The sequence below is a fragment of the Borostomias antarcticus genome (genome assembly GCF_949987555.1).
Source record: "Borostomias antarcticus genome assembly, chromosome: 3".
Classification (NCBI taxonomy): Eukaryota; Metazoa; Chordata; class Actinopteri; order Stomiiformes; family Stomiidae; genus Borostomias; species Borostomias antarcticus.
Window position 1 is genome coordinate 21,290,929 of NC_140236.1, and position 19,354 is coordinate 21,310,282.

Sequence of the window (19,354 nt, forward strand, 5' to 3'; positions counted from 1 at the left end):
AATTGATCCATAAAATTCTTTTAAAACATGTTTTTCTTTGTCTCAATCTACTCAGAAAATTCACTCACTATAAACTGGGCGTGATTCATAGGTAACTGATTGACAGTTCTCTGAGGCAATGACCAACTACAATCATGATTGACAGGCGCGTGCCCGTTTACCCACCTAGTCACTCGCTAGACGGTGGAAACAGCCATATAGCAGCATTAGCCTACAGCTAACATACAGAACGTGACTTGTACTGTAATTTTTTTTAGCATCAAATACATGTAACATACATGTAACATACATGGCATAACAGCACCAGGTAGACCTACTTAACCTCACAATAATGTGACCGCCACACAGGTCAAACAGAACCGTTTCTGAGCAGCCATGTTGAGATGTGATAGCAGGATAAACACAGGTGCAGTTAATAAATAATTATGGCCCTGTTCCGTTTAAGAGAGCCAGGATACTGATATTGTGCATGCTGGCTCACTGGAATGGCTGACCAACAGTATGGGACCATAAATAATGTGATCAATTACACCTTCATTTTCCATACTATGACACTAATCGTAGCTTTTAGAAAATGTTTGGTCGTCTTAGCTAGTTAAATAACTAAGGTTAGTTAATCTTAGCACTAACTTTATATAGGCTCTGACCGATGGCTAATGTTAGCTAAAAAAAAGAAAATTGTCACATTGTTGTGAGCACAAGTTATTGAGAGCTCGTTAGTTACTTGCGCTCACAACAATGTGTCTCTAATGTAATTAGTAATGTTAGCTAATCTAGCTGCTAGATAAATGAACCATAAATAGCTGTCTGATCCAGCTCTCAATAACTTGGACTCGCCACTCCATTAAGGGATAACAACAACTGAGATTTCTCAATGCAGCTGCATGGCAGTTATTGAGAGCTAACGTTAGCAACTAGAACTACAATTAGTGGTTACACATGCTGGATAAAGACATGTTGTAGCTGGATCAGACAGTTCTCTAAAAACGTTTGCCATTGAAGTTACAGCTAGGCTATTCATGGTTAATTTATCTAGCTAGCTAGCTAACAGTCAGCTAGCCTAGCTAGCTAGGTTAGCTAACATTACTAATCAAGGAGCTAATGGAAAAAAGCTTCCAATTTGTAAGACCACAAATTCAGTTATAAGATGCATGTACAAAATCTATTAAAATTAGAAGTGGTCATCATTAGGACTGCATTGAATCGTTGGGAGTTCAGCTGCCTTACTGTGTTGGATAAATGGTGGAATGGCACAAAAATAGCAGGTGTGCGAGCTTGTAGGCGGGAGGCAGGTGTAGACGAGTAGGGGCGTGGGCCATTTGCTCCAAAACTACAGAACGGATATATTTAATGTTTTTATTGTGTTTCTTATATGCCCTCTTGTGCAAATACCTCAAAAAAGTGAAATCAGTATGTTGTTTCTTTAAGACTAGTTCCTGACTGGTGGTCGGGATCACTACAATGTACTACACTACAATTCTGCTGAAACTCAGATTGCCTACGCTTGCTGGAGGCCAGGGAATCTTTCTGAACCTCCGGGGCTTTGCGCTTTCCCGTTGACGGTGTAACGTTACTTTCAGGTGGTTCACCTTCACACATCTCTTCTTGGTCTGCATCCTCTTGAGCTGGCTAACATGTTTTGAGAAGCCACCACTCCATCAGACACTTTATTGCAGTAGCAGTTGTTAGTGATCTTGTCCACTCCATCAGACACTTTATTGCAGTAGCAGTTGTTAGTGATCTTGTCCAAGCAGGTTGTCAAGTTGGAGATGATGTTTCGGCAGCCTGCTCAGTGTGCCGCATGCACCCACGTATCCACACACTAAGTTCATGCTATCAGATCTGTTTTATAGTGACTAGCCTACATTGATTATATACCATTGGTATGGATTTAATGGAAAAATTCTCATTCTAAATTTTTTAGGGGGCCAAGCATGAAAGTGCGAGGCACCCTATTGTAATTTGTAGTATTATTATTCAACCGTCATGGAAGTGTATGGCAGCTCCCATAACCTACTGGTCGCTTTTTATGAAACTTTGCACAATGGTAGAGGATCATGCGAAGAGGCCATGGAACAAGGCTTACATCGATTGGCCAAAGGGGGGCGCTATAACAACCGTTTGAAATGGCAAACTTTGAACAGGCATATATCCTGCCCTGTTTGAGCTAGAGGCATGAAACTTTGCACACATATACCTGTCCTCACGAGGAGCATATTTGCCTCAAGAACCCATAACGTCCGGTTACTTGGATTTTCTGCCTATTTGAATTTTTTGAAAAACATTTAAAATCTTCTCCTAGGAAGTTTCACCAATCTGCATCAACCTCGGTACACACAATATAGGGACCAATATCTAAAGTTCCATCTCGGCAAAAGTTTGATAATTTAAATAAAAGAGCCACTATGAGCCACTGAAGATTAGAGAGGGTGTGGCTTTTCACACAAAGGTGTTTAAGTTCTCAATGATTGGACAGAACACCACAAAACCTTGTAGGCATATCACCACACATAAACTGAGGCTATGCCTCCATTATTGGCCTGATCAAACCAAATGGGGGCGCTAGAGGGCTCATTTCCTCTTTAGGCTTAATCACCATGCCAATTTTTCAGAAACTGGGTACATTGGAAGAAGGGCATGCCTAATGGTCATTGGATGGCAGAGTGGCAGCTTTATAAAGCTAAAATACTTAAAAGTGGCTAAAACGCCAACGATTGCTGTAGAGAGCCCTGTGGCCAAATGGGGTTCATATTTCTTGTATAAGTAGGTAATGGAATGCTCTCTAACCTAATAATTGGACATGAAATTGTCAGATTAAATTTTGATGTCGATATAAGTGTTTTTGTGCAAAGCGACCCCGATTGCGTTTTCATTGTATTTTCATTGACATCAATAACCACATTGTTCAAATGGCGTTAATGGCGTGTTTTGCTTGTTGGCGTTAATGGCGTGTATGGGGTCTTTTGCTTGTTGCCTTTGCATTTGTTGCGCTTGGCCCCCGTTATTGCTACTTACAGATTTTTTGTGTGACTACCATCAAAATAATGTGTTGCGACCCCCAGGCTGAGAACCACTGCTCTAACTCTCCCCCTTCTCCTTCTTCTCCTCACTGGTCCTCCTAACCCTAACCCACTGCTCTAACTCTCCTCCTTCTCCTTCTTCTCCTCACTCGTCCTCCTAACCCTAACCCACTGCTCTTACTCTCCTCCTTCTCCTTCTTCTCCTCACTTGTCCTCCTGCTCCTCGTCACTTCTGACATCTTTCACACTCTACTGTACATCCTCCTACATCATGTGGACATACGCAGTTGATCAGAGCAGTCTGATTGGATTAATCTGTGTGTGTGTGTGTGTGTGTGTGTGTGTCTGATTGGATTGATGTGTGTGTGTGTGTGTGTGTGTGTGTGTGTGTGTGTGTGTGTGTGTGTGTGTGTGTGTGTGTGTGTGTGTGTGTGTGTGTGTGTGTGCGTGCGTGCGTGTGTGTGCGCGTGTGTGTTGTGATCCTCAGGTGTTTAAGCGTCATAACCCTGGCACAGCAGAGGAACAGGAGATGATGGAGAACCTGTTTGATGCCCTCTGCTCCTGCCTCATGCTGCCAGCCAATCGGGACCGCTTCCTCCGGGGGGAGGGGCTACAGCTCATGAACCTCATGCTCAGGTGAAAGAAGATTGTCCTATCAGAGAGCCTGGGGGTGGGGTCAGGATTATATATCAGAGGGCCTATTAAGAGCAGGCTTTTTTCCTTTCAAACAGCGCCTAATCCCAGTCCTCCACACCCAGCCATTTAGTCTCAGCCCTCCAACCCTAATCCCATCCGTTACTCAAAAACAGTGATACTGTCCAAACCGTGAGTTCTGTGATCCGATGCACCCCTAGTATTGGCCTGTCTTAGCGTAGAGGGCTGGCCCTAGTCCCAGTTTAAGACTCAGTGTTAGCCTGTCTTAGTGTAGAGGGCTGGCCCTAGTCCCAGTTTAAGATTTAGTGTTAGCCTGTTTTAGTGTAGAGAGCTGGCCCTAGTCCCAGTTTAAGACTCAGTGTTAGCCTGTCTTAGTGTAGAGGGCTGGCCCTAGTCCCAGTTTAAGACTCAGTGTTAGCCTGTTTTAGTGTAGAGGGCTGGCTCTAGTCCCAGTTTAAGACTCAGTGTTAGCCTGTCTTAGTGTAGAGGGCTGGCCCTAGTCCCAGTTTAAGACTCAGTGTTAGCCTGTCTTAGTGTAGAGGGCTGGCCCTAGTCCCAGTTTAAGGCTCAGTGTTAGCCTGTCTTAGTGTAGAGGGGCTGTGCAATAAAATCGATACAGCAATACATCGCAATAAAAATCTTTGCACAAGTAAAATATACAGAACAAGACAAGGGAATAAATATAGATATATAAAATGAAGATACATACATAATTCATGTTTTAAATGGATTTATAATGTCCTTACATTGCCTCTGCCTTCAGGATCACTTCCAAGAAGCGGGGGATGGAGTTGTATTTTCAACTGTATTTAAACATTTTCAGTAAATTATATATAGAGAATATTGCAATATGCATTGCATCGGATCGTAATGCTTTATGATATGCATTGTATGGTATTGCAATGTATTGTGATACAATCCTATTGTGACCCATGTATCGTGATACATTGTATCGGGAGGTACTTGCCAATACTCAGCCCTAGTAGAGGGCTGTGCTCCCTGACTGATGGGCAAACCAGTCACCAAACAGCAGAGCGTTTCATGGCAACGTGACTTTACAGTCATGTAGAGACATTAAGAGCTGTTATGGAGCATCAGTGTCCCCTGATAATCATCCAGCCCAGACAGACTCCAGCCCAGCCTGGATAGCCAGATAATCAATATCTAATTATGATGATGCAAAACCAACCTGCATCTAAATCATTCACAGGAGTGGAGGGGGGAGAAAGGCTGACTCCTCGGTGTGTCTCTGGCTGTGATGGCTGTGATGCGTTCTGTCTGTCCTCTCGGTGTGTCTCTGGCTGTGATGCGTTCTGTCTGTCCTCTCTGTGTGTCTCTGGCTGTGATGCGTTCTGTCTGTCCTCTCGGTGTGTCTCTGGCTGTGATGCGTTCTGTCTGTCCTCTCTGTGTGTCTCTGGCTGTGATGCGTTCTGTCTGTCCTCTCTGTGTGTCTCTGGCTGTGATGCGTTCTGTCTGTCCTCTCTGTGTGTCTCTGGCTGTGATGCATTCTGTCTGTCCTCTAGGGCTGTCAAAAAAAATTCGAAGTTCGAAATATATTCGAATTTATTTAAAAAAAATAAGTTCGAACCTAAATTTGAGAATTCGAATATAATTTATAATTAATATTATATATAAATTGTATGCAGCGAATCATGTTCATGCACGAAAAGTTCATTGAAAAGTCCATTGCAGCACATCCTTCTGTCACAGCTACGAAAACCTCTCCCTGATGAACTCCCGGCAGTGCGAGACATGAGGAAAAAAATGACTGAAGATCTCGGAAAGCGGTATAATAAGGAGGATGAGAGCGAAACGGTCCTGCTTTTAAATGTAGCAAGCTACCTTGATCCGCGCTTTCACAAACTAGTGCATCTGTGTGATGACGAGAAGGAGAACGTGTATAGTACTATTCGGGCTGAGATTGCTCTCGCACGAGCTGGGACAGAGACGGAGAGAGAGCCAGCTGACCCAGCACCACCCACTGCGCTGTCCGCTATGTGCGACCTCTTCGGGGAGACATACAGGGAGAATGTTGCACCTGCCCCCCAGCCGAGTACCCTCTTAGAAGAAGAGATGAAACGCTACCAGAGCGAGACACCACTACGAGCCGACCAGGATCCACTCTTGTGGTGGAAAACGACAGGCTCACTAAAGTACCCAAACATTGCTCAGCTAGCGAGGCAGAAGTTGGTCATCCCTGGCACTCCGGTGAGATCAGAACGGGTGTTTTCCTCCGCTGAAAACATTGTCAACAAAAAACGTTCTGCCCTGGACCCGGAGCAAGTGGATCGTCTCGTTATCCTTGCCAATAACCTCCAGTGATAGCCTACTTTCGGCTCCAAATGGACATGGACACCTATTTGCTGTTTTAATCAGTACCATAGGCTGGCTACTCAACCCACACACTGACATGTAGGCTAAGTTAAAAGTGCTTATTTAGTTATAAGTCCAACAACGACACTATTGTTTAGTGGTGATATAGCCTAGGCTAAACAAGGCTATGCCTCTGTTCTCAAGAGTTCTATACAATTGGATGATAAAAGAAGAAGAAAAAAACCTAAACAGAATGTAATTTAGGTTTATGGTTTAGGTTTATGTTTTAGGGTAGCCGTTTGAATACTTTTTGTGTTAAGAAATAAACGGGGGTTTCCTATTTATTATTTCCATATTATTGTGTGATTAATAAATGCCGAGTTGTGGAAAATTACATCCACGAGAAAGTGCTTTATTCACTTGCGCATTTGGCTATATAAACTGCAGAGGGCTCATTTTAAAAATGATATTGCATGGTTGGTAGGCTAAGTCAAGTGAATTAGAGTCACAACCATTTTGGTCCACACAGTTGATCTAAAATATGTTTATAGGCTACACGAGAGGCCCCATATGTAGGCCTCTAGGCCTGTTAAACTAGTAAGTTCACCAACGTCCTCTATTCTACTGCCCCTTTGTGGAAAATAACGCGCAGGCCAGTTTAGAGGGAGCGTCACCATATTGCGCCAACAATAAGTAGGCTATCTTATTTTTGTGAATTATGATATTATTTTTTTTTAAAGATTTTTTAGATTTTTTATAGTAGGACCTATAATATTCGAATATTATTCGAACCCTAATAAATAAATTCGAATATATTCGAACTCAATTTCCTGGCACTTTTGACAGCCCTACTGTCCTCTCTGAGAACAGGTAGAGGAGCTGCTGCTGCTGTCAGGACGATGACGGCAGCGCTAGAGGAAGATCTCCATACTCAGTCAGATCTGTCTGGGCTGTTGCTATTTCTCTCCCTGAGACTACTGATCTCAACCCACCTGTCTTGTCTGGCCAATGTCAGACCCACCTGTCTGTCCAGCCAATGTCAGACCTACCTGTCTGTCCGGCCAATGTCAGACCTACCTGTCTGTCTGGCCAATGTCAGACCTACCTGTCTGTCTGGCCAATGTCAGACCTACCTGTCTGTCTGGCCAATGTCAGACCCACCTGTCTGTCTGTATTCAACAAGTCTGCATATGTCAACTTCATAGCCAGGTGGTCTATGTTGTATTTTTGACGCTATAGCTTTCCTGTGTGTCTCTGTGCATTTGTCAGCTGTGTTCTCAGTGATACCTGGGAAGCTCTATTGTCTGTCAAGGTGACCTCTTTGTCTGCCTCTGCCCGACCGATCAACATCTAACTAACCTCCCCCCCCCCCAGGGAGAAGAAGATGTCCCGGACCAGCGCTCTGAAGGTTCTGGACCATGGGATGATCGGCCCGGAGGGAGCAGACAACTGCCACAAGTTTGTTGACATCCTAGGCCTCAGGACCATTTTCCCTCTGTTCATGAAGACACCCAAGAAGATGAGGAAGGCTGGCATACCGGACAAGGAGCATGAAGGTACGCAGTTCTCTCTGTTCCTGGTATCTCTTCTCCCTGGTATCTCTTCTCTCTGGTATCTCTTATCCCTGGTATATCTTCTCTCTGGTATCTCTCCTCACTGGTATCTCTTCTCCCTGGTATCTCTTCTCTCTGGTATCTCTTCTCTCTGGTATCTCTTCTCCCTGGTATCTCTTCTCTCTGGTATCTCTTCTCCTTGGTATCTCTCCTCACTGGTATCTTCTCTCTGGTATCTCTCCTCCCTGGTATCTCTTCTCTCTGGTATCTCTTCTCCCTGGTATCTCTTCTCTCTGGTATCTCTTCTCCTTGGTATCTCTCCTCCCTGGTATCTCTTCTCCCTGGTATCTCTTCTCCCTGGTATCTCTTCTCTCTGGTATCTCTCCTCCCCGGTATCTCTTCTCCCTGGTATCTCTTCTCTCTGGTATCTCTTATCCCTGGTATATCTTCTCTCTGGTATCTCTCCTCACTGGTATCTCTTCTCCCTGGTATCTCTCCTCCCTGGTATCTCTTCTCTCTGGTATCTCTTCTCCCTGGTATCTCTTCTCTCTGGTATCGCTTTCTCTCGCTCTGGCAGCTCTCTGTTATCTCTCCCTCTCCCTCCAGCTTCCAGGCTCCATGTTAGTGCTGGGGTCTATAGATAGGTTTGTGTCGAGTCTGTATCTCTCTCTTTATTTGTATCTCTCTCTTTATGTGCATGTCTGTCAGTGTGTGCTGCTGTGCTCTACTGTAGACATGTAGAGACGTCTCAGTGTGCTGCTGTGCTCTAGTGTAGACATGTAGAGAGGTCTCAGTGCTCTACTGTAGACATGTAAAGAGGTCTCAGTGCTCTACTGTAGACATGTAGAGAGGTCTCAGTGCTCTACTGTAGACCTGTAGAGAGTCTCAGTGTGTGCTGCCTTGTAGACACATCTTAGATCAGCCTCTCCAGCAGGCCTGCTCCTGCCTGCTTATCGTCCCAGTGCATGCTTGTGTGCTCACATGTGTCAGACCCCATGTACCAGACCCTAGGGGGTGACTGCCTTCATTAATTTGTCCCATTACCAAGTGCATTGGAAACTGGAAACTCTGGGGAACATCACCTACCCTGAACTGACCCAACCACATCTCAGGCTGTATTTCAAACCGAAGGGCTCATCCCTATGCCCTGCACCCAATGGAGTGTCTTCCCTTCGTAGTGAGCACTGTGAAGGGCATGGGGAGTAGGGTGTTAAAATAACGCTTGTTTGGAATGCCCTTCAACGTCATTTTCAGGGCTGTCGCATGTGTCAACAGCCTGTCACAAGCTATACTAACCATAACCATTGTTCATGAATGAATCCTATCTAAACTGAAGCTAAGCTTTCAAGCGAGTGGGAAAGTGATGGGATGAGGCTAATATAACTCCAAAATGGCGGGGTCTTCGGAAAGATTTCACTAAGTAATTGTGCATCATCTGTTTAAGCAGCTGAGTTTGACACAGCTGTAGCCTATTGGCTAATCATTGCTAGTTTTGTCCGATGTCCCATTGATATCTCAGCCAAACACAACTATGCTTGAACTCTCCCACTTTTGCCAGCTTGTTCTTCTCATTATTATCTTTAGGGGATGTGAGAAGCTTGTGCACTGGGGTGATTCTTTCTTGGGAATTAGCCATTGGATTGTATTAAGACATAACGTAGGCTGCTAACGTTACTGTCAGAGGCCGATTTATACTTGAAAGTGTACTCTAAATGAATACTATAACACTGTCCTGAGACAAATAAATCTATCAGTAAATAACTCACTCCCACGCCTCTTTGTCAGCACTCCTTTTGTGAAGAGGCATTTGCATGTCGCAGCCTAATCAGATGCTTTGGTAATGGCAGATATTATGTAAATTTGATGTAGACCGAGGCCTATTTAGATTCATTTTTATGTCGGCTATGCATTAATACAGGCTTTTAAGAGTTTGCTACAAGTCGATCTAGGGATAAAGTGATGTTCTATTGTTGGTTTGAGGCTGTGAAATAAGTGAGGAAAACAAAAGTTTGAGTGCTGTAGCCTATCTTAAATAACTGACAGTCTAGGAAGACAGAACTTTATTTATATGCCGTGTCCTCCGGCATCGTTTCGGCACGTGCACTTCCTGCTTTTGCCTTCGGGAGCTTGCACCGATGCAGGCTCGCTGTTTAAGGGTTTGACAGTCAAGTTGCACTCCAAGCAATAAGGTCTGGCTGCAGACTTCAGACCTCCACCACGGGACCCTCCGGAAGCTCCACCACGGGACCCTCCAGCAAAAACCGGAAGCTCCGGCACTGGACCCCAAGTTTATTTGAATTTGTTTTAGATGGGAGAGGGTTCGGGGTGTAATCACATAATCATGTTAAATCACACTTGTTTTTTGCACAGATGTCCTAAAATGAATTTAGTTTTCATTTAACATCTAATAAGCTCACACAATGGACCCACATTTATTTATTTTTTTCAGATGGGGGAGGGGTTGGGGTGGAATCACATTTTAAATCATGTGTTTTTTGCGCAGATGTCATGAAATTAATTTAGTTTTCATTTAACATCCAATAATTGATATTATATTGTTAGCTAGTTAAATTTATTTGACATGGACATTACAGTAGCATATATGTGATTTTGGAGATACCACAGCTACAAATGCAAAGACATATACAACTAGAAAAACCGCATAGCGGCTAAATGCCTCCGCCCAACAATGCAAGTTGCAGTTAACATTCAGTTGACCTTTGACATTTGAATACCAAAATCTAATCCAATTAATCTAATTAAGTCCAACTGGACATTTTGGCCAAATATGTACATATTCTGTCAAGCCGTTCTTGAGATATTGTGTTCAGCAGGCCAAAAACACCTTTTGTGAGGTCAGTGACCCTTGACCTTTGACCCCCACAATGCAATCATTTAATCCTTGAGTCCAACTGGACATTTTACCCAAATATGAACAAATTCCGTTAAGCCTTTCTTGAGATAGTGTTCATCAGGCCAAAAACACATTTTGTGAGGTAACAGTGACCTTGAACTTTGACCACCAAAATCTAATCAGTTCTTCATTCAGTCCAACTGGACATTTTGGCCAAATATGAACACATTCTGTCAAGCCATTCCTGAGATATCGTGTTAACTAGGCCAAAAACACCTTTTGGGAGGTCACAGTGACCCTTGACCCCCACGATCTAAGCAGTTCATCCTTGCCAGTGAACATTTGTACCAAAGGGGAAGAAATTCTGTCAATGCGTTCCCGAGATATTGCATTAACAAACATCGGACGGACGGACGAACGGACGGACGTACGGACAACCCAAAACCATATGCTATCGCCTGGCGGAGGCATAATAAAAATACATACACAAATATCTATGCAAAACTTGGATGAAAGCATCAGCTAAATGACTAATGTAATAATGTAATGTAATATACTATATGCTAATGCTATACTATCATGCTAAATGACTTTGTTTGATTGATTAACCATCATTTATAAAGTAGCCTAGGTCTACCAAACAAAATTCTCCATCACTGGCACACATGGTGGAAACCAAGTTTCTAGATTAATACAATGAAATACACTTAACTTCTAATTTGTAGATTGATTCACCACTGTTTATGAAGTAAGCTAGGTCTACCATAAACAAAATGTGCTGGCACCAGTGGTGTAGTGGAGCACTTCTTTATCCATGGACACACAGTATACCCACTTCTTTAAACACCACCAATGTACAAACTGCTGCAGTATACCGACTTACTCAGTCACCAGTACACCCCTGGCTGACACCCATGGTGGCAATCACTTTTGTAGATGAAGATACACAAATACAATGAATCTCTTCTTTGTAGATCCATTCACTATTGTTGATAAAGCAGGCTACAGTAGGTGTACCGTACACCAAATTCTCACCAACACAAATACACACAAATAAAACATGTATGCAATGAAATATGTGTATAAATACACACTATACACATTATATATAGCTTATAAGGGGCCAAGCCCTGAAAGGGCGAGGACTCTATTGTTATTGGTAGGATTCCCTATTATTATTCTGACCGATAACTCTGTGTGTGATTGGTCAAAAGTTTTCAAGTTTCTCACACACCTCACCCACCTTGGAAAACTGAGCTCCAAGAAATATTGCATCGATTGGCCAGATGGTGGCGCTATAGGAACCGTTTGAAATCGCGAACTTTGAACAGGCATATCTCAGGCCCCGTTTGACCTACAGACATGAAACTTTACACACACGTCTCTCCTCATGACGAACAAATTTGCCTCAAGGACCTATAAGTGTATGAACACAGTACATGCAATCTAGGGACCGATATCTACAGAACTATCATGGCCGATTTTTGAAAAGTTAGAAAAATATGCCTTTATGGGGCAATTCAGTTTGCAGAGTGTGATGCTTGGGCGGGGCTACATAAAGGTGTATAATGTCTCAGTGGACAGACCAAACACCACCAAACTTTGTAGCCATGTCTGGACACATAACGGAAAGGGACCCCTCCATTATTGGCCCAATCTAACCAATTGGGGGCGCTAGAGAGCTAATTTCCGATTTAAGCCTAACTGCCATGCAGACATTTCCCAGACTTAGTACAGTTGTAGAGGGGCATGCTTTGATGGTTTTATTGCGCTTGGCCCCTATAGAGGCTGCTTGCAGCTTTAATTATTATTATTATTATTATTATTATTGTTGTTGTTTTTGTTGTTATTGTTATTATTTTTATTATCTTGAATCTGAATCTTGAACAGATACTTGGATTTGTTTGCCCCACTATATGGAGACATTGAGCTTTGGAAATCCAGCCACTGTTCTCCACTGAGACTAGTAATTTAGAATAGGGAAGGTGTCACCAAACGGATAGAACATAATAAACATTAGAATCAGGATAGCCAGTTAGCCAGTTGGGATAGCCAGTTAGCTCATGAGCTCACAACAACTAGCAGCAGCTTCCATAACATTAATGGAAGTCCAGTGCTCTCACGGCTACTCTACTTGTGCAGTGGAGATCGGCTGGTGGGTTTTGGTGTCCTTCTTCCAGTCCCTAGTGTGGGTTGGGGTAAGAATATGGGTTGGGGTTGGGACAGGATCTGATCTATAAGGCAAGGGGTAACGGTTGGAGTGAAAGGATGAACATGTTTGGGGTATAGTCCCATAAAGTCATCCCCACCGGGTCTTCAACCCCAGTCTCCAGGGTGGAGTGGGAGGAATGCTCTCACCACTACTCTACTTGTGCAGTGGAGATCGTCTGTGTGTGATTGGTGTCCTTCTTGATTTTGGTGTGCTGGGACTACTGCCTCTTGTGGTGCCAACAGAGAAATGCAGGCCAACATTGTCCGCAGTAATGGAGGGAGGGAGGGAGGGAGTGATAACCGGACGAACGCTATACTAGGTGCGCTGGCTTACACCCACTCACAAAAAAGCATCAATACATTAAAGGAGTAGTAGACAGTAGTAGGGAAAATGCATGTTTAGCCCTGTTTTAAGGTTACTTATGATCAATTATATGCCAGAACACCAACTAACACCTAGGTGAGTTTCTTGTCTTTGAAATCGAGTTTAACATGTTTTTGAATGATTTTTCAAGATGCCCATCCACATCCATTGTATGACCAAAATGGTGGTAGAGCAATTATCAACTTTCTCGAAAATGCTAGTTTTGTCAACGTTTTGATCTGAATCATTGTATATGATCACAAGTAACCCTAAAACAGGGCTAAACATGCATTTTCCATTTACTATTCCTTTAAGCTCATTCCTCCATCACCACCTAAAGCTGTGCTAGTCAAGTCAGTCTAATCACTGAAAATAAACGACATGTAGGTGTAGAGCGACTGATGCATCACATCCCATACAAAAATGAATTACTATAGGATTTGAAGTGTCCTACTCCTATTGTAATGAGGACTGTCTGTCTATAATGCAGTAGCGTACCGTGGGGTCTTGCACAGGGTTTTCTCCGACATTGTTATTACTCCCAATGCCCCCCCCCCCTGCACACCCTGTACACACACACAGATAGGGAGAGAAACTATGCATGTAGGGGTCAGTGGTGTCTGGTTGGTCCTAGAACCAGGTAAGCCAGGACCAACGAAGCACACACGCGCACGATTTTTGGGGGATGCGCTTTCAAAGCATGCCCTGATAACAATGGCCAAGCACCACGATGAGGAATGACAGGACGATAAAATACACCCCCTTAGGGCACAGCACTCAATAGCCTACTCCCCTACTTCATTAATCAGTGTTTAGGCTACTAGCCTACTAGGCGTATTAGCCCACCGCTCCAGGTCTTGATTTGGTCTTGATTTGATTTGGTCTTGATTTCTGTAAGCTAGAATCATTTTACCTGGCCTACAATGTTAAGTGAATAACAAGCTAGTAAGACCGGTGTCAACGGACCGTAATGTGGACTGTATTTTCATGAGGACTGTAGGGGGCGACGGAGCACTACCAAAATGCTTAACACAGATGAAAATGAAGCGATGTGGCAGAATACAAGACGCATTTAAGTCAAAAACAGTCTGAAAGTTGATTTTCGTGCCTCCTTTCACTGAAAGAAGGCGCAAAAATCTAGTTTTATTTGGATTTGTAAGGGTAAGCCAGGCGTACCCTGGCTTATAGGAGCAATCGCCACTGGTAGGGGTACCAATAATTTGCAACACTTGGGACAATTTAATTGTTCCTACCAAAACGTAAACAACTATAATTCCACACCAAAACGAAGTCCATCACAAGAGTACGACAACTTGTGCTCAAACACCACAACGCCTTTTATCAAACTGAAAATAGCCCTGCCAGTGCTAACCATCTCTGGGCTACTGTATCGCATTCATAAGCCATCGTTCTGACACCATAATAAGGGGAAGCTTTTGTCAACGACATGCAACAACAGGTCCTTATCTCTCACATAGCAGCAAATTCACACACATTGCCAACATTATCAATCTGAAATGCATAAAGCTGCAAAGCAGGACTCACTTCATTAGGTTTTGCTAGCCATTAGACAGTCGTATTGGCCAAAGTTAGTTACTTGATCCTGCCTCAAATCCCTTGTCTGGCAGTGTTAGTGGAAGTTAACGCCCACTCTGAGGCGACAGCGTCACCAATTTTTTACTAGAAACGTAAATGTACAAAACCAGATACTTTTTGGTAATAACACTGTAGATTAATTTGTAACCAAAAATGTCCTCTAAACAATTCCGGTATTCAAATCCAATGGCGTTATGTTGTTTTTTTACAAGGTTGCTAATTTTGACGATAGCCCTGCAATTCCTGGCTCAACAGAATGTGTGGCGTAACGCCCGCAGCTAGCCTACCCCACTCAGAATAACGTTGGTACAGTAATATGGAATTCTCATACAATGACGAGGCGTCGCTAAGCAATATTTTCAGAGTGACACTTCACAGAATTCATAGTGATGATTTGTTGTCGTTTTTATCTAACTAAATATGCACATAACAAGCTGAAAATATGATGGTAGACTCTCTATGATATGTAATTGTAGGAGAGTCGGTTACTTTTCCATTGCAGTTTAAAATGTCGCTAGCACAAGCGCAGAAATCTGTCTTGTCACTGCGTTTGGGCGTTACGACCACCATTCCCGAGTGCGGCGTTAAGACCACCATATAGCCTAAGATAGCCCTTCCAGCTTAGGCTGTCTTATTCTGCAACTGTATCGTAGGGGAAACACTGCTGCTAGCCTGTTAAATATAACGTTACTGTAGCCTACCTAAACTTGTTTCAATCACAATAACGCAACCGGTTTACTTTTTGTAGTTAGTGTGTAAAGTTAGTTGTTACCTACTTTGATTTGTGTCGATCCTCCTCCTGCCTACTATCTTCCTCTCTCTTTCTTCTCTGTCTGCTTCTTTCAACACCATCACGCCAGGTACGGGTTGTGCGCTCATGTAGGCGCATAAAAAGAAAAAACAGAAATATAGTCCAAAATAAACCAAATCCTCTTCCATACTGTTAGCGGCCCGACAGTGGAAAAACAGATGGTAACGGTTCTCATGAGTCCGGGACAGAACGGAGCCGAACGAAACTGCCTAGTAACCGTTCGGCCCGACAGTGGAAAAACAGCTAGTGTTTGATGTTCTTCGTCTTGTGGTGGCACAATCAGTTTGACACAGTTAATTCATCTGCAAAACAGACTGTACATTTCTATAAAGATGAAAAGAAAAAAAACGTTTCGTTCCCATGGGATCTCTCCCGTCTCTTACCTGGTAAAATACATGCAAAGTATAGCCTAATAGACCCTTTTCTGTGCAATGTCATCATCCTGTTTCGACATTGCGCACGCATCGCTGTAATGACGACACCGGTCAATAGAATCGATGCATTTGATTGATGGACCTGGTGGCATCCGTAGTTCATTCTTTTGTTGCCAAAATGCGCGTGCACACTTAATTGTTTACCAACAGTAAAAGGGTCTATATATAATGGGTAATTACTGAGACACATATACTGTAGGTATAATTTCAAAACAGGAGTATTTCAAATGTTCAATTACTGCACATAAATTCAATAACTGACAGAACCACCAGGTAACTGCATTTTTACATAACTTCTATAACATCCAGTGACAAACCAGTTTCTTAAGTGAGAGGAGCACGCACGCTTTCATCAGTATTGTGACATTATTACTACTTTTTAAACCCTTTATACACATTAGTTGACCTTTCAATTCTCTTCACTTACATAAACAGACAGTGTGTGGTCTATGAAATAATAAAGAAATATAATGTATAACTAACAGAAATACTTACACAAATAAACTAAATAGCTTAACTCAAATACTTATTGAATTGCTGAAACTGAACAAGGAACAGTCTATCTAAGCCTGTTGCTGCCCACTGAACAAGGAACACTGTCTATCTAAGCCTGTTGCTGCCCTCCTGTGGCTGAAAACGGTAAATGCTCTTGTGGTAGCAACATAGAACTGCAGGTTCTGGGACCACTGCCTCTTGTGGTAGCAACATATAACTGCAGGTTCTGGGACCACTGTCTCTTGTGGTAGCAACATAGAACTGCAGGTCAACAACCGGGCACATAGGGAGTAAGCCAGGGAGGGAACCAGGGAGCGACAACTACTGGACATTTGCTATCCTAGGTGCGCTGGCTTACAGCCACGCACAAAAATGCAAGATGTCAAAACACAAGGCATTCACAATATATTAAAATACAGAAACAGTATATGCTGGTGACACAGGAACATCATGTGTATGTGTGTGCATGTGTGTTTTCTATGTTTTATGTGTGTGTGTGTGTGTGTGTGTGGGGGTGGGTGGGTGGAAGCTTTTGTTGGCAGTTGACAAAACCACACTTGCACATCATTAGAATTTCAACAATTTATTTGGGATTCAACATTCAAAACTGAACATGGAAACTGACTACTAGTACTATCCGAGTACATTTCAACCTGCTGCCATCAGTGCTCGGTTTGTTTACGTGATCCATGAATATCAGACGCAATGACGTTCCATGTAGTGTCCGAAAACCTTTTAATCGTTTATGTACTTCACTATATGGGAAACACTACAAAGGGAATAGGGAGTGATTGAACAAGGGAACGATTTCGCACACAGCTTAGCAACTTCCAAGCTGCATTGCATGGGTTTATTGACAAGTCTAATGATGATGGTGTTTAAACCTAGAGTAGGTCAGTTCACCATGGTCCAGTGAAAGGATATACTAATTGTTTTTTTTTTCTGTAGAACATGTGTGTTCCATCATTGCCTCCATGCTGAGGAACCTGAAGTCTCAGCAGAGGAGCAGACTGCACAGCAAGTTCACTGAGAATGACTGTGAGAAGGTGAGGGTGTATGTGTGCACATGCCTGAAAAGAGTATGCCCTTTTATTGTTTAACATCTTCTTAAATGTCCATTTTAACTCCCTTAAAACTCCTCCTTAACGGTTCCTATAGAAGGGTACACTGTATGCCGCTAGACTATTCACTTACTCAGCTGAAACCTTCCCCCTGCCTTGCAATGCTAGACACATAGATCGGCTCCATACAGAAAAGAGGCACACATACCCACCCTGGCTGAATTACCTGCTGCATGTGTATTCACAACAGCATGCTTTCATGTATGTGATCCCCCCCCCAGGTTGACCGGCTGATGGAGCTGCATTTTAAGTACCTGGAGGCTGTCCAGCAGGCTGACAAGAGGATTGAAGGAGAGAAACATGTAAGGCTGGGAGTCCCTCGCCTTAACCCTCCCACCCTTAACCTGTGTGTGTGTGTGTGTGCGTGCGTGCTTGTGTGTGTGCGTGCATGTTAGAGGTGAAGAGTACTCTTGTCTCCGGCACCACAGATAGATGGAGGGACAGAGATAAGATATGAGGGTCCTCTCTTCAGCAGGAGAGGTCAGGGGCAGGTCATGATGAGGGTCCTCTCTTCAGCAGGAGAGGTCAGGGGCAGGTCATGATATGAGGGTCCTCTCTTCAGCAGGAGAGGTCAGGGGAAGGTGAGGGTCCTCTCTTCAGCAGGAGAGGTCAGGGGCAGGTCATGATATGAGGGTCCTCTCTTCAGCAGGAGAGGTCAGGGGCAGGTCATGATATGAGGGTCCTCTCTTCAGCAGGAGAGGTCAGGGGCAGGTCATGATATGAGGGTCCTCTCTTCAGCAGGAGAGGTCAGGGGCAGGTCATAGTATGAGGGTCCTCTCTTCAGCAGGAGAGGTCAGGGGCAGGTCATGATATGAGGGTCCTCTCTTCAGCAGGAGGGGTCAGGGGCAGGTCATGATATGAGGGTCCTCTCTTCAGCAGGTAATGGAGTCTGAAGAGGAGAGAGGAAGAGAAGGAAATAGACAGAGATGGTAGGGCTGTCTTCAACTCAGGATTTTGTGATTCGACTCAGACTTGGTGTTCAAAGCGACGCGTCGAATCGTCGATGTGTTTTTTCTCTTTGTCCTGGCTATCAGAAAATCACTTCAAGTTTCCGTGATTATTTTGGTTAGGCCTATATTGTTAGCCTATAGAAACAATCAATTGTTGCCAAGGCACATTTCTGAGTAGCTTGGTATTTGAAATCAACGAGAATGACAGTTACATAATTACAGCATTTTAAATAGCTAGAATAGCCTGGCTATCGGTTTGTGGAATAAGATGGAGGGATGCTTCATTTTGTTCAATCTTTTTCTGAACGAACTTTCGTCCATTTAGGTTATGCTTGAATAGCCTTTATTGGGCTATTTTACCTTGATTGGTGTTTATTATTTTCCGTTGAACAAAAAAGTAGAATAAAGTTTCAAAATAAATTATTAGCCTTGCTCATATTTCCGCTCCGCTAAAATCCTTTCCGCTGCCTCCGAATGTGTTTGATAGCTTGTTTCAAGTGCAGCCCATCCCTCTTTCTTGCATTGTCGATGGTTTGGACCACTAATAATCGAGATAATTAATAGACAGGTTATCAATATCTTAAACATTTTGTCTTCATATCCATTTTGTGACATGTCGGGAGATTCGTCCCCCCCCCCCCATATGTCTAGGCTGAGGGGAGACCGCCGGAGTCGGGAGAGCTGTGAAACTTTCAACTCAAAATTGCAGGCTGCACAATAAAATACACCTGTTTTCTTGTTAAACATGAATCATCTAGCATTGTCCATCTACTTCGGATGCCCCATGTTTTTATACAGTTTCACATATCCTACATTAGGGTTGGGCAATTTGACAATAGTCTCCTCAACTGCGCATTTGAATGCTTGCGCGAATCGGCTCATAGTTGGGCAGCAGTCAACAAGGAAATGTTTTGGCTGTCACTAAAGCATTTTCACAGACGTTAGAGCTCAAGCTATCTATGGGAGACCCTATTTTTA

The 19,354-nt window shown here is 43.4% G+C and overlaps 1 protein-coding gene across 1 annotated transcript in view; it reads left to right on the forward strand.

Annotated features, from left to right (window-relative positions):
• ctnnbl1 (catenin, beta like 1) overlaps window positions 1-19,354 on the forward strand; it is a gene marked incomplete at its 5' end in the record, with an annotated part of 135,453 nt that overhangs the window by 106,257 nt on the left and 9,842 nt on the right. Inside the window, 4 exons of the mRNA XM_084436072.1 lie at window positions 3,508-3,656; window positions 7,362-7,543; window positions 17,254-17,351; window positions 17,648-17,728. Of these exons, the coding sequence (XP_084292198.1) occupies window positions 3,508-3,656; window positions 7,362-7,543; window positions 17,254-17,351; window positions 17,648-17,728 (510 nt within the window). The remainder of the gene's footprint in view (window positions 1-3,507; window positions 3,657-7,361; window positions 7,544-17,253; window positions 17,352-17,647; window positions 17,729-19,354) is intronic.